The sequence below is a fragment of the Homalodisca vitripennis genome, unplaced genomic scaffold (genome assembly GCF_021130785.1).
Source record: "Homalodisca vitripennis isolate AUS2020 unplaced genomic scaffold, UT_GWSS_2.1 ScUCBcl_1547;HRSCAF=5296, whole genome shotgun sequence".
NCBI lineage: Eukaryota > Metazoa > Arthropoda > Insecta > Hemiptera > Cicadellidae > Homalodisca > Homalodisca vitripennis.
Window position 1 is genome coordinate 59,605 of NW_025777687.1, and position 16,340 is coordinate 75,944.

General features: G+C 33.7%; 1 protein-coding gene across 1 annotated transcript; it reads left to right on the top strand.

Annotated features, from left to right (window-relative positions):
- Nucleotides 1–3,278: 3,278 nt before the first annotated feature.
- Nucleotides 3,279–5,705, top strand: LOC124371533. Its single transcript, XM_046829886.1, has 2 exons — nt 3,279–3,416; nt 4,903–5,705. The coding sequence occupies exons 1-2, from the start codon at nt 3,318–3,320 to the stop codon at nt 5,647–5,649; spliced, it is 846 nt and encodes a 281-aa protein (XP_046685842.1). The 5' UTR covers nt 3,279–3,317; the 3' UTR covers nt 5,650–5,705.
- Nucleotides 5,706–16,340: the final 10,635 nt, after the last annotated feature.

A 16,340-nucleotide genomic window follows, 5' to 3' on the forward strand; every position in this document is an offset into this window, starting at 1 on the left:
GAAGAAAGTCGATTTGTAAAAAAACTAGAATGATAGTTCAATTAAATTCAGTTTACGTAAGAAAAAAAGTTATATATGAGCAATTGACGCATTCTATACATGCGACTCCACAATATTTATTTTTCTGCAACGTGAAGAAAGTCGATTTGTAAAAAAACTAGAATGATAGTTCAATTAAATTCAGTTTACGTAAGAAAAAAGTTATATATAAGCAATTGACGCATTCTATACATGCGACTCCACAATATTTATTTTTCTGCAACGTGAAGAAAGTCGATTTGTAAAAAAAACTAGAATGATAGTTCAATTTAAATTCAGTTTACGTAAGACCAAAGTTATATATGAGCAATTGACGCATTCTATACATGCGACTCCACAATATTTATTTTTCTGCAACGTGAAGAAAGTCGATTTGTAAAAAAACTAGAATGATAGTTCAATTAAATTCAGTTTACGTAAGAAAAAAAGTTATATATGAGCAATTGGACGCATTCTATACATTGCGACCTCCACAATATTTATTTTTCTGCAACGTGAAGAAAGTCGATTTGTAAAAAAAACTAGAATGATAGTTCAATTAAATTCAGTTTTACGTAAGAAAAAAGTTATATATGAGCAATTGACGCATTCTATATACATGCGACTCCACAATATTTATTTTTCTGCAACGTGAAGAAAGTCGATTTGTAAAAAAACTAGAATGATAGTTCAATTAAATTCAGTTTACGTAAGAAAAATTTTATATATCATGAGCAATTGACGCATTCTATACATGCGACTCCACAATATTTATTTTTCTGCAACGTGAAGAAAGTCGATTTGTAAAAAAAACTAGAATGATAGTTCAATTAAATTCAGTTTACGTAAGAAAAAAAGTTATATATGAGCAATTGACGCATTCTATACATGCGACTCCACAATATTTATTTTTTCTGCAAACGTGAAGAAAGTCGATTTGTAAAAAAACTAGAATGATAGTTCAATTAAATTCAGTTTTACGTAAGAAAAAAGTTATATATGAGCAATTGACGCATTCTATACATGCGACTCCACAATATTTATTTTTCTGCAACGTGATGAAAGTCGATTTGTAAAAAAAAAATAGAATGATAGTTCAATTAAATTCAGTTTTACGTAAGAAAAAAAGTTATATATGAGCAATTGACGCATTCTATATATGCGACTCCACAATATTTATTTTTCTGCAACGTGAAGAAAGTCGATTTGTAAAAAAAACTAGAATGATAGTTCAATTAAATTCAGTTTTTAAGTAAGAAAAAAAGTTATATTTGAGCAATTGACGCATTCTATACATGCGACTCCACAATATTTATTTTCTGCAACGTGAAGAAAGTCGATTTGTAAAAAAACTAGAATGATTGTTCAATTAAATTCAGTTTTAAGTAAGAAAAAAAGTATATTAGCAATTGACGCATTCTATACATGCGACTTCCACAATATTAATTTTTCTGCAACGTAAAGAAAGTCGATTTGTAAAAAAAAACTATAATTCGTTCAATTAAATTCAGTGTACGTAAGAAAAAAGTGATATGAGCAATTGACGCATTCAATTATATTTATTTTTCTGCAACGTAAAGAAAAGTCGATTTTGTAAAAAAACTAGAATGATAGTTCAATTAAATTCAGTGTACGTAAGAAAAAAGTTATATATGAGCAATAGACGCACTCTATCCATGCGACCCATGTCTATGGAATAAAGAGCTTGACTATTGACTCTACTTAAATGTTACAGTGAAAAATGAATAAAATATTTTCCAAAGCTTAAGTCGGGTCTGTTTTGCTTAAGAGATCATCGGAACCCTAACTGATGACGAATTTGGAAGAAAAATAGAGTTCACGTGTGTCTGTCATCTTGAGGTGTCTAATTGAAGATGCGTTATTAAACGTTTAATTTGTAAAAAAACTGATAGAAAGATGACTGTGAAGGTTGTCATTTTAACTTAACACCTTTAAATATTTAGGAACTCCATCATCCTTACGAGATTAAAATAGAGGCTATTTGTACACAACTTATTTGGTGTTGATGTATAATTTTAAGACTTTCCAACGGTTGCCATCTTCAAAACCTTAAAATTAACGAAACTTTTCTTAAAGATAAAAGTACAACCGCTTGTCAGATTAGGCTTTTTGTATGAAATACTCGAAAAAAATTGTTGCAAAAATGCCATTGGCCGCCACCTTTGGCTGGTCGAAACTAGCTAACGTGCTTATTTAAGTCCTGTGATACTACAAAGTTTAGTTTGAATTGGTGAGATATTTTAGTGCTCACAGTTATATCATCAATTTTACTGTATATTATTAACAAATTTGTACGGCCCCTATCTGCAAACCGTTCAGATAAAAAAAACAATTATTTCCATATAGTAAAAAGACAAACAAAATATTTTCAATGAGGCATATTGAAAGTTATTTTATTTTATATCCGTAAGACATTTCTCATTTGAAACATATCAAGTAAAACCAATGTAACTGTGTAAATGCGAATGGCCGCCATTTTAGAACAAGTAATAAGTTAAAACTAGCAAAAAAACTCATGAAAGATATTGAGAATAATCACTGAAGTCGTACTTGCACAGAACAATAAACTTGTCGATGTTGTGTTTCATCTTCTCTGGATAACCTCTGAAGTCGTATTGCACAGAGTAATAATATAGCATAATTATACCGTGTTTAACTTCTCTAGATATTCACTGAAGTCGTACTTGCACAGAACATTAAACTAGGCGATGTTGTGTTTCAACTTCTCTGGATAACCTCTGAAGTCGTATTGCACAGAGTAATAAAATAGCATAATTATACCGTGTTTAACTTCTCTAGATATTCACTGAAGTCGTACTTGCACAGAACATTAAACTAGTCGATGTTGTGTTTCAACTTCTCTAGATAACCTCTGAAGTCGTATTGCACACAGTAATAAAATAGCATAATTATACCGTGTTTAACTTCTCTAGATAGTCACTGAAGTCGTACTTGCACAAAACAATAAACTGTTCAATGCCGTGGTTCTACATCAGCTTCCCGTTCTTCCACGTCAGTATTGTACCACTTAAGAGGCGGTCAGACACTGAGCATCCCCCCACAAACACACACACACACACACACACACACACACACACACACACACACACACACACATGACCTTCGCTTCTTCTAAGAGCGTTTCTGACATACTTATAAATGTTTAAAAGATCTACTGAGTTTTTTGTTCACGATTTCAATATTCAATCATTTTGTTTCATTAATATCACCACAATTGTACTAATATAATATTGAGTCAATATTTTGTTTCAGGAAAGATGTGGTCTATCATACTCCTAAGCTCTGTGTTTGTCTTGTCTTCAGCGCAGAAAACAAATAATATAACTCACAAGATCCAGGTTTTAAAAGAATATGAAGTGTGTAATATTAGTATTGGAACGCATATTTAGTTTTAAGATTATTTTGCTCTCACACTCTTGAATCTTTTTTTACCATTTTCTTTTTAATTTACTATTTCAAACATTATTGCAAGCCACCTTTAGTATTGCTTTTCCACGAAGTAAGTAATTATTTTTCCGATTTAACCATATATATTTTTTTAACTCAGCGTTAAAGAAGCTCATGATGTAGGGAGTGGAAAAATTGTTCTTTTGTGTGTCTGGCCGTTTACCTTACTCTTACCCAGATATCTCACGGAAATACTGCGTTTAGACTTGATTTTTTTTGGGAATTTAATTTATACATAAACAAAGGTATTGTCTGATGATAATATATGTATGTCCATGTGATTTGGATGAGCGCTAGTAAGGCCCAAACTCAGGGGTATCTTGACAGCCAAATATGTTATAAACTTGACATTTTGCATGTAAATTCAATTGTACACAAGCAAGATTAGGTTCTGTGATGGTAAAAACTCATCCAGGGGATGTACTTCATTGTATTCTTAGAAAGTCACATGGCAGTATTACTCCTACCATTTTTGAATTGACAAAAGGGTTAAAATTACACGGGAAAAATTATTTTTGTATGAGTAGAAAGAAAATGTCCGGTCCGTTTCAAACTGAAAAGGAAATTGATAATGTAATCAAGCAAAGTGGGAGTCACACACAAGCATTATAATCACCATGATTTTAACGGAAAGAAATGAACACATTTCCTAAAGCCCAACTGCACACCTTTACCAAAAGTGATCTTAGACTTTTGGTAAAGTATCTCCCCCACTAAAATCTTAACGTGGATTAGTTATGTAGACTATATTAAGTAGATTAGGATTAGTTATGTAGACTAATGTTCTTTTAACTGCAGATAAGTTTTTATGTTGTGTAAGATTTTTCACTAAATAACTACATGTTACATGCTAAATTATCCTTACAAAAAATACGAATAGTAAAACATTCTAAAAGCAAAAATTTGCTTAAAATTATATAAAATACAAGGAAACTTGAAGGAGTACAACGATTATGACATATTAAACTTAGCCATCAGATCTCCCTGAATTCTTGCGATATTATTGTACAAAATGAATAAAAAACTGATTCATGAAATTAAAGTTTTATATTCTAAAGATTTTAAATAAAAACTAGCTTTAGTTGTATGTATAATTATATTTCAATAAATATTATTGGTAGTAATTAACAGATAGGTAGTATAAAGAGAAAATTGCTTCTGCGACTTCGTTTTAAAAGTAAAAGAATTAGTGGAAAATATAATTAAAATGTATTGTAATAGGAACTTTATTAAATCGTAACCAAACAATAATTATACTCGAAACAACTAGAATATCCTTACGCATATTTGTTTCGAACCTGAGAAAACGTTTTGTAATTGTTTAGTTATGAATATTGCTACAAGGAATTTAGTCTACAAATTATATTACCTGAAACCAACGTGCTTGTTTTTCAGAACGAGTACAACTCCATCATAGACAACATAGCTTCTTACATATCCGACAAATTGATCGATAGCTGTAAGAACACAACTGCGAGTTTAGAGGAAAAGGAAGAGACTTGTGATGAAAACTGTGTACGGACTATCCGCAGATGTCTACAGAGCGCTGCAAACATGTCAGTAGACGATCTGCCAGACGAAATAAAAAGCGAGGTAGCTCGGTTGGTGTTGTTCAAAGTTGTGTACCTCGTGAGCAAACTGGGTCCCGAGAATGGGAGTAACGAAACAGTAGCGGATGAAAAGGAGTTGATGGATGCTGCCGCCCGTGGAATCGACGAAGACATCCGTAAATCCGTCAACGCCACTCTCACTAAAAAAGGTTTTCTGGATGATTTGGACAGTATTTTTATCGATAAAACCGATAAAAAAACGACAAAACCCAGATGGTTCGTGTTTACTTTTGTTTCTGTAAGTTACAGGATATCTAGATTCGTATATAAAGCCGGTTATCCGATGTTGAAGAAGTTGCTTAAGGGAGGTGTGGGGCACGCGAAGAAACAGCTGAGTAAAAAGAATATAAAAGAGACTCTCGACAGCAATGCCAGGGGATATGGTCAAGATAAATTAACAAGCAGGGATGATGAAGAAGTAGACATGTCAGAAGAGATTAAAGGATTGCTTCTTGACATACTAAAAGATCTCACAGGTGTTGGAATTCTTTTTGACCTTCTTGATTTATCACGTAATCTTATCGATCAATAAGAATAGTCTGTGCTCTATGTAGAATTGGTGACTGAGAATACAATTTTTTGGAAAAAAGTTGATTTTTTTACTCTAACGCCTACATTTACAATAATTAGGTATAACTGCAATAGTTAGGTATTATAGCAAGGTAGAATGTCTGATTTAGAATAAAATTTATGGAAAATAATGTAAATAGTTTTACTTTTACACTTACATTTGCAATAGTTAGGTATTATGGCTGGATGGCTGATTGAGAATACAGTGTCTGAGAAATAATGCATATCGTTTTACATTCGCACTTATGTCTACAATATTTAGGTATTATGACAAGGTAGAATGGCTAATTGAGAAAGCAATTCTGGGGAAATAATGTAAGTTGTTTTACATTCGTACTTACGTCTACAATATTTAGGTATTATGACAAGGTAGATTGGCTAATTGAGAAAGCAATTCTGGGGAAATAATGTACATCGTTTTACATTCTCATATGGTAATGTATTATACAGAGTGTCCCGTAACTTTCTGGACAAAGGTATACCACGTTATTGTTGAAGTGAAGACAAATATATTTCACCATATGAACATGGGTCAAAGATGTTTAGATTATCACCTGTCTGTATGTATTTATTTCTTATAAAAATTAATATCTTAAAAAGTAATAGATTTAACTAAATCAAAAATGTTTATGATAAAAAAGACACTAAAAAGAGTATCATGAAATTATTTTTAGCATTTTTAAAATTGCGGCCGTAAAAACTTTGAAATATCTTAAAAAGTAGCATTTTTCTCAAGAATTACATGAATAATAGGTTTTAGAGAGTTTTATCACAAATATAACGACGTTAAAACTATTTAAATCGAATAATAAATAACTTATTTCAAGCAGATTTTCTTTTAAAAGACATGGCCTACACTGAGAACTGCCGTTTATTCAGTTTTTGTATTATTGGCTATTTGCTGAGAACTTCAATGTGGGCAATGTCCTTGAAATACCTTTGTCCAGAGAGTTACGGGAAAACCCTGTGTAGAGGCAAAAACATTGTGTGAGGTTAGATGGTAACTTTCAGAGATCAAGACGTTCCCCATGTTTTAGTAGGGCGAATAGACGAGTTTGGGACAACATTGAATATAATGAATTTTTAGTTTAGGTCATAAGTGATGCTAAACCATTTTGAAGCTGCGCTTAAAGGTTTTAACCAAAAATATAAACTGTGGGAAATATGGTAGAATAATTAAAAACTTATACCGTGTGAACCTGTAGAAGTGCAGAGAATTATAATAAGCAAATAATATAATATAATAAAACAACGGAATGGGTAAACTGTAACAATTCTCTTCAATATCACGGAACCTAGGGCCTCTTCACTCCCCGACAATACATAGTGATCCTACTCATTGACAAACAGGATTTGTAAAGCAACAATTCCGAGTCACTGAAACCGAAATGCTGGTTGAACCAAAAGACCAACTGGCCTATGATCCGTTACATCGGAACTTCAATGAACACATTTAACACATTTAAAGAAGACCTGAAATGCTAATCGATTTAAGTGCCAAAAACAAAATTTTCGGTAGTCGAATAAAAACCCAAATTAAATTTATAAGACGAAACTCTAAAATTTAGAAAATACGACCTTAACAGAACACAGTTTCAAAGTTGAACTTGCGGTAGAATTCGAAAAATCAAAATTGCAAAAACACTTGCAAAATCTCCCTACTGTTAAAGTTGTGTAATACGTTAAACCTGAGAAATACTCAAAAACGAACATACCTGCAACAAGTATGGTAGCTTGGAATTGTCTAAAAGGTGACAACCTGTAATACGGATAACAGAAGCCTTGATAATCATAAGTGGTCAGTGGTTGGCTATGCTTCAGCCAACCGCATAAAATCTTCCAACCTTCAACTCGCATATACAGACGGCTGTTTATTTTTAGCATTTTCGGTTTAAAATTAGTTGAATGAGGATCGCTATTCACAGCGAAGCTGAAATATTTCGTCGTTAATGAATTGTGAAAGCATAGTATCGATGTATTGTGAACCGTGGGACTTTGATGTTCGTTGTGTCACCAGGCGCGTAGGCCTAAGGACTATCATCTATTTACTTTCTATATATCACATGAGAAATCCTTTTTTACAGTTGGACCTTTTCATATCGTGATAAGCAGAACACGGGAAGAATAACAAAAAACTAGCAATTCTGTATTCTAAGCAGGTTATAATTATCACGGTTACCTTTTCGTTGTTCAATCAATATACCTGAGCAATGAAAAGCAATTACTTGTGAACAGAAGAAATTCTGATATCAATGCGAAATATCACAATTACCATCAAATGATATAGATGCCTACAAAGTACCTGAATTTCAACAAATTTCCGATCTTAACCAAAACTTCATATAACGATTCTTAGTTTAAATTTTAAGCATTACACAATAAATTTACTCCAGAACTTCCATTATTATAAATTTATTTTAGGGTTATTAGATTACGTGATACAAAAACTACGTGAATTGTATAATGAGAAATATTGTTTCTGTTATTGTCATTATTATTATTTCTGTTATATTAATTGATATGGTATTACTTACTACACTAAAAAGCTACACCTTTTTAATTTAGTAAATTCTGGATTCGCTACAAGGTTTTGTAATAAAATGTGTGTTACATAATATAAGAAAGAACATAATCCTTTGATTGTTTATTTATTACTGAAAGTAAAATAGTGACACGCTCATTGAATTGTATAATTGTAATAATATTAAGAGCCTGATTAAGGTTAATAATTGCTTAAATTGAACAGCATTAAACTTTATGTCATTTTATTACAACCACCCCTTCTTCATAATTATTATGCTGGTCATTTTACGAATGTTGATATTCCAGAGCCACAGGCTGCAAAGTATATTTACACCGGTGAAATTGCGGCACGACACAGATGTTGTATGTTTACTGTACGTGATGGAAACTACGCTGTAGTCCAGGCGGAAAGTGATTAAAATGGGAGGTCGTGTGGATAAAACTCCGAAGTTAATCCAAAGCAATTTGGATTTGTCGTTTGTCAGTAGTCAGAATAGTATATCCGGAGTTTGAGACATAGAGGAAACTGGAATAGCTTGAAATATTTGACCTGGTGTTAGCTTGTCCTGATATATTGAAGAGTATACGTTTCGAAATAACAATTCTCATTTACATAATTAAAAAACGATCGTTTCTTTAATACCCACTGGTCATTTTCCGTAATAACTGAGACATGGGCAAATATATGCTACAAGGCATATCCAGAAAGGAAATGTACTGAGGCTCTCATGGACGAAAGTATTTTTTTATCAACATGTTGGCTACACGGCAGTGTACATTCCTCCCCTCCACAATGAGATCGGTTCGAGGTAGTGATGGGAGAATCGAATACTTTCGAGTATATATTCGAATAAAAGTATTCGAATAGGTTTTCTAACAGATAGGTCTAGACGTGTATTACTTCATTCCCGTAATATATTTTTTCTTGGGTATTTGGAATTGACCTGCCAAAAGGTGGAGAAATCCTTTGCCTTTTTGTGCCTCTTGCAAACATGTCATACACATCATTTATGTACTCGAAAATTTTTTTTTGAATTGCTAATTTAGTTCCTTCTAAAAGATTTGTAAGACATACGTAATTATTAATATAACAAAATTCATAGAATCAATGTACACATAGTTGCTGGAAAGGAAGTCTTGTATTACAATTCGAAAAAACATCCTCCGGATGTAAGTGGATACACATCCGTTCAGACACCGATGATGAACAAACAGGAAATGCTTTTTTAAGCAGCTGAAATGCTTATTTCTAAAAATCATGCGATGATGTAAGGGACAGCCATGCTGATATGAAAAAATTGGTACTTACCAATTATGATGGAGAGATTTAGCATAGGCGTGGTCAGGAGAGCTGGCGGGGGCAACATTAAAAATCAGGAACAACGAGTGAGAGGCAGGAAGTCGAGGAGTGGATTCAAAAAGCTACGTTCGGGAGTGCCAGTGCTTGTGTTTGTGTGCGGGGAAAAATCTTTTAAGCGTAATGTGTACTTAACAAACAAAATGTAAGTTAAGAAAATCTTTTATTTAATTTTAGGAACGTAGTATTATATATCAGGGTTCATTAATCATTTTAATACGTCTCATTTACAATTCCAAGGTACCTGTACCTAAAGTAATAAAAATAAAAGATTATCATGTGTAGAAATCAAATAAATAGTTTAATATTGAAATTCTTATTTTCCTATTCCATATATTTTATTTAAATGTTCTCAATTTGGAAAGTCACTCATTTGTTTTAATCATGTAAATTTATGTAAATATTTAGATATTTTAAAAGAAAGTTTTCCCACGTTAGTTCATGAACAAATATTTATTGCAACACTACAAAAATTACTAATAAATGTTATAGTTAAATAAATTAAACATGAATTGTAATGAATAATTTAATATTAAACATAATTGGTATTACAGTTTGTGTTAAATATGTCGGTTGATGATATCCATTGTTATTTAAAATTTTAATCAACATAATGAGGTGCTATTACAAATAAAATAAGTGTTGGTTCATTTGAGGGTGTTGTATTGCCAATCGAACCTATTATTTAAATCCTCTCACAAAAGCCCTTGCTCACAATACATTATAATATTTCGCAAACTTAATCTAAACAAAATAAACCTTACAGACTCTTTTCTACTGCAGGTTTTGCCACCAATGATCGTAGAAATGGATTGAAGCCAAAAACCAAAGTCATATTTTGTTTTAACAAAACATAAAGTTAACATTAACTTTTGTCTCTCTAGTTTAGTTATGTATTTATTAATTGATTATTTCCACAATAAATTATACATATTGCCAAGTTTGGAAATTTTCAATTACTTATTCCAAATTATGAATATCCATCTTAATTATTCTTTCCACAGTCCAGATAAAACTTTCAAGTATTCATCTAACTCCTGCAATGGATACATGTATATGAATATGAATACAGCTCTTGAATCCTTTATTTAACTATTATTAGTCCAAAAAAATTAATACTGTCCGGTTGAATTCGCTTCTTCCAGAGAAATTGTAATCATTTCAAAAGTATTCGATTTCATTTTGTGGTTTTGGAATATTATGTGAATAACCGGGCTGTATGCGAATACTATACGATTCTATATTCGATTCTCCCATCATTACATTGAGAACTTTTGTTGCCGCAATACGTTTCATGGAAAAAGTCAGACCAATCTCCCTACAAGTGCGAAAAACGCGGTTTCGTCCGTTATCTAGTTTGGTAGGATAGGTTGAGGTTTATAACGAGGATCAAACTGCATGTGGAGGCTGATAAAGCTATTACTCGCTCTAAAGTGTTCAAGTGGTGTTGCGCTTTAAAACCGGCTGTACGTCTGTGCATGATGATCGGAAGGGCGGAAGATCTTGAATAGGGACTGAAATTCTGAAAAAAACATTGAAAATGCGCTTAGTAACAATCTCAGAATGACTATGGATGAACTTTCTGCGATATTTCCGCAAATCTCCAGATCTATGTTAAACGGAACTATCACTGAAACCCCCAGATATCGGAAATTGTTCGCGAGGTGGGTCCGAAAACAGTTGACAGACCAACACAAGTTGAACCGAGTGGAGGCAGGGCAAGAGTTTTAGAGACTCTACAAACTCCATAGAGATCTACCTTGCCATTCCGTCGTTTGGAATTATTGCAATATTTACCTCATTATAAATATCAATCGGAGTTTTCCCTTCCAAACGAGATCACGGATAAAACTGCGTAATTCACACATTTGGAAGGAGATTAGATTGAAATTTTTAACGAAACGTACTGTCGCAACTATAGTTCTCAAGGTCACCTTGAACTGGTCTCGTTGTTGGAAGGGAAATCAGGAAGAAAAATAAGGGGAGAAATGAACATGTCGGAAGAATCCTTGCGGCCATCAGAGCCTCAGCATACTTAATTTCTGGATGTGCGTCGTACTTTTTTATGTATTAAACACCAAGTCGATGTACAAATTACCATAAAAGTCTGTAAACTTCGGGATGCTTTATTTAAATTCAAGATCTAGATAAATACCAATTCTACGAATCCGTATACATATATGACACATTATGTTAATGTTTATTTAATAAGTGATTTGAAATTGCATGTGTTAGGGAACTAAAATAACTCTAAGAGTGTTAATAGTACATTATTTAGGCCTTTAATATTTGTTTCAATTTAAGATAGTAGAAAACTGTTTTGAAAAAAAAAACAATAATATAGAAATACAGACACATTAAATAAGTGTTTGTTTTATAAACTTTTTGAATTATTTAAATTGTATTAATACATTTCAGTGGTGAACGCGTACGCTCCGATGCTATATTTGAATGTGAATTGTTTGACCTTATTTTGTTATAGTATATGTATTATATTACAGTTCTTGTAGTGAGTGGAGCAAAGTTGAATGACATGCCCAGAGACCGCCTCGAGCCTTACAAAGTAAATTCAATACAATGTCATCATCAAACATTACGCGAACAAAGAGCAGAGTTTCAGCTGAAAACATAGGGGGACACAAGGCGGGAAATTTATTGAGAGTGTGTCTGACACTCTTCCTTGACCCGAATAATCAAACATTCGGTGATGTAATGGAAATATTAATCATTTATTATTTATTTTGCAGTAGAAAGTACGAAATATTAGGTTATTTTGTACAACATTATTGCGAAGCCAAGTTTCATGATTATAGCAAAGTTAATCGGCAGCATAAAATATTTTTATTTCAACTCAAATAAACATGCTTAACATTTCAAGGACGATTTATAATTATGTAATTATATTTATTTATGTTTGCAGTACTATATTACTTGTAAATTGAAAATGTAAAATAAGAACACGTGTTCCATACCATACTTAAATGATTAAGGTAGAATTTTCTTCCAAGTATTAAATATTCTCTTGAAGTATTTCACATGTTCTCAAATATACATAAGTATATTTCAAGTAGATATTAATACAGACCTTCTAATATTACGGTAGATTTCGGTTGTGAGATCGGAAACCTGAATTCGAAATCTCAATGATATTATTACCGATCCCATGGACCAACATATCAGCCGCCTGGATTACCCGATCCCACGGAACCAATATATTCAGCCGCCTGGATTAACCGATCCCACGGAACCAATATATTCAGCCGCCTGGATTAACCGATCCCACGGAACCAATATATTCAGCCGCCTGGATTATCCGATCCCACGGAACCTATATATACAGCCGCCTGGATTAACCGATCCCACGGAACCAATATATTCAGCCGCCTGGATTACCCGATCCCACGGAACCTATATATACAGCCGCCTGGATTAACCAATCCCATGGAACCAATATGTTCAGCCGCCTGGATTACCCGATCCCACGGAACCAACATATTCAGCCTCCTCGATTACTAAAATTATAATGTTTGGAATGTGGTCGTCACACCGTTATGACGTCAGAGGGAGGAGTTCAAAAGAAACAATTAACGAGCACTCGAGATTTACGGGAAAAGTTTCGTAAAGAGGTGATGTTAGAGGAAGGAGTGGAGAAAGGAGTAAAGAAGTGGAAAAGTTAGAGGGAGGGAACTATAAATATTATGCCATAAAATATCACGACCATTAATTTATCCGCATAGTGGAAATTGTCTAGTGTAGAGTGACTTTCTCGCTGAAAGATTTTGGGATCGTGAGAATGCACGAGGAAATCTCATTGATCCACTGTAAACGATTTGTTTTGGGTAAAAAAGTTATCATATATACGAAAACGTAGATGTACTGGCGTAAAACTCGAGATTTTAAAATCAATTGTACTGTATTATTGGTGCTAAACAATATTTAATTTAGACTTTGGGACTTCACAGAAAAGATGAGGACATCGGGGGCGGACAATAGCTATCTGCGGTGAGTCGATTTAAGGACATCAGGGGTAGACAACAGCTATCTGCAGTGAGGCGAGGTGATGACATCGTGGGCAGACAGCAGTTATCTGCGGTGAGGCTAAGTAAACACATCGAGGGCGGACAAGATCTATCTGTGGTGGGGCGAGGTAAGGACATCGGGGGTGGACAACACCTATCTGCGGTGAGGCGAATTAAACACATCGAGGGTGGACAACATCTATCTGCGGTGAGGTGAGGTAAGGTCATCGGGGTGGACAACAGCTATCTGCGGTGAGGCGAATTAAAACACATCGAGGGTGGACAACATCCATCTGTGGTGAGGTGAGGTAAGGTCACGGGGAAGGACAACAGCTATCTGCTACGAGACGAGGTGAGGTCTTTGGGGGTGGACAATAGCTATTTGCAGCGAGGTTTGTCACACAAACTTCCTGGATGTAGTGGCGATCTTGGAGAAGCCATCTTTTTAGCACTTCTTATAAACAAGTTATGATAGTATCCTTGTTAGGATGTGGATTGTACCTATTGAAATATATCCAAGTGCTAACACCGATTTTATGTGATTAATTGTGTAATATTTTATATTTGCTTTTACAATTTTGCTTTTATACATTGTAACAATACATATTTAATTTCAAATAGAAATCCTACAATTTATTTACCATCTGGTTTAACATTCACTTTGTGATTTTGAATAACAACAATGTACGAATAACAACAACTCGTAATTATATAAATCCGGATAAAAAATAGTAATTATTTGTTAAACTTTTAATCAAGAATTGGATTCACCAACATAAAATATTTAAGCTACTCTGATATTTTGAATATGTAATATAATTTTACTATAACAATATTACTATAAAAATGTGAACCCAGGGCAGTAGAAATTAAGTTAAATATTCTTTATTTATACAGGCTAAGTTAGGGCTACGTAGGCTTTTCATACACTTAATATGACTTAGTGTTTAATATATTATTGAATTAAGAAACAAGCCGTTATTTAAAAACTTTAGACTTTCAATATTATGAGTTATTCTCAAGTTGCAATCTGTAATAACCAAGTCTAGATCAAATTTTGATATCTCTTTTAATTTGTGACTTTTCTACATAAAATACAACTGCAATGAATGGATGACTTCTGTCAAGTGCACCTAAGTAAAACGAATCTATAGGTAACAGAAATTATTTTAAAATTAAATTCGAGTAAATTCTTTGCTGGGCGTTAATAAACTAGGTATACGCTCTGGGAATCGAATATTAGGCCATTTGCTTCAATAACAGCAGATTCAACTGCCTTTTTTGTTCTCTTAGGACAAGAATGTAGGAAATTGGACTTAGTTCTTAAAGGACCTTTGCGCTGCTTCCGAAGTGACAGGATATTCTGGATGGGCAAGGTTGGGGGTAGGAGCCGCCTTCTGTCGAAATCCATGAGGAACGATTTAGGGTATCACTTTTACGAACTTCTCCTTTAATAAAGGGGAAGCCAGCTCTGTACCAGCCTCTCCAGTCAAAGCAGACAAGGGTTGGCACACCCTTATGTCTAAGTTTGCAACAGCACTTTAACACTTTCGGAGCCCCACCAAACCTAATAGTCTAGACTTATCGATCTACCCTTGCACCACAATATCTCGATATTTGTGGTTAGTGATGTGCCGCTCCTGGACATCATAAGTTTGCCCAGATTTGAGTGGCACATCGATTTTTGCTGTACCCAGAGTAGGTTTATTACTGGAAGGTGTAAACCAACCAGAAGTCAAACCCCCTGAGGAAATTCGACGACCTCAGGTCATCAGCTTAGTTATCGTTGGTCACAGTTGTATTACAGAGGCAGGCAGCATCAGGAGTGTGTTCCATTGATTATATTCATTAGCTTGAACTTTGCGAGATTAGTTTCAAATCACTACTTGATCTTGGATATAACCATTCACTAATGAAAACCCTAGAACAGTGATTTTTCCATAGAGAGACATTGATTTCTTCGTCAATAATGATCGCTATCGTTTCTGCGTAAGCCGTAAAAGATCCAACTCAAAAAAATTCGACTGGACCAATCATGTTCTGCAGGTGGACTTTTTAAAACACATTTAATTATAGGCATTCAATAAAGTACACTTCAATCACTGTGAAGAACACTGACACTTGGAGATGTTTATCCACTGAGTTCGGTGAGTTCATCGCAATGCCTATACATGTTTACTTTCTTGCACGCCTAACCTTGTGTTTTAGCATTACTGACTACAGAAAAGGATAGATTCCGGCCCTACAAAAGTTATTATAATACTGGATGATGACAAATATCCGTGTGTCATTAATTATCGCCAATGACTGACTATTAAGAATTAGAATCAGCCCAATAGTAAGGTATTTTATTTCTTGCTTCCATACCAAGGTTTCCCCCTCTAGTCTTATCTCGTTGCTATTACTATTTCAAGAAGTTATGACCAAACATTAGCAATTTTAAATGTTTAAGTCAGCAAACCATTTGCAAAAAATTGTATTTACTGTAGGCCTCTATCAACCTCCTGGTTCTAATTGTACTATAAAACGATAACTTATGTAGTTACTCGAAGGTAAGTTGTGTTATATCAAGTTAGTACAGGCTTTTGTTGAGTAAACAAACAAAGAATTAAAATTGAGGGTGCATAAATGAACTATTTCAATGAAGATAATTAGAAACAATCCAAAGCGAAATTAATGAATAGCACCTTAAGCTGTGTTGTAATATTTAAAAGGAGCTGTTAAGAACAAACAATAAAACTCCAGTGTTTTCCA

What these genes read in the sequence shown, in the direction of transcription:
- LOC124371533 (XM_046829886.1), top strand. Translation starts at nt 3,318, where the DNA reads ATGTGGTCTATCATACTCCTAAGCTCTGTGTTTGTCTTGTCTTCAGCG. An exon ending in AGGTTTTAAAAGAATATGAA is followed by an intron (nt 3,417 to 4,902) that starts GTGTGTAATATT and finishes CTTGTTTTTCAG; the next exon opens with AACGAGTACAACTCCATCAT.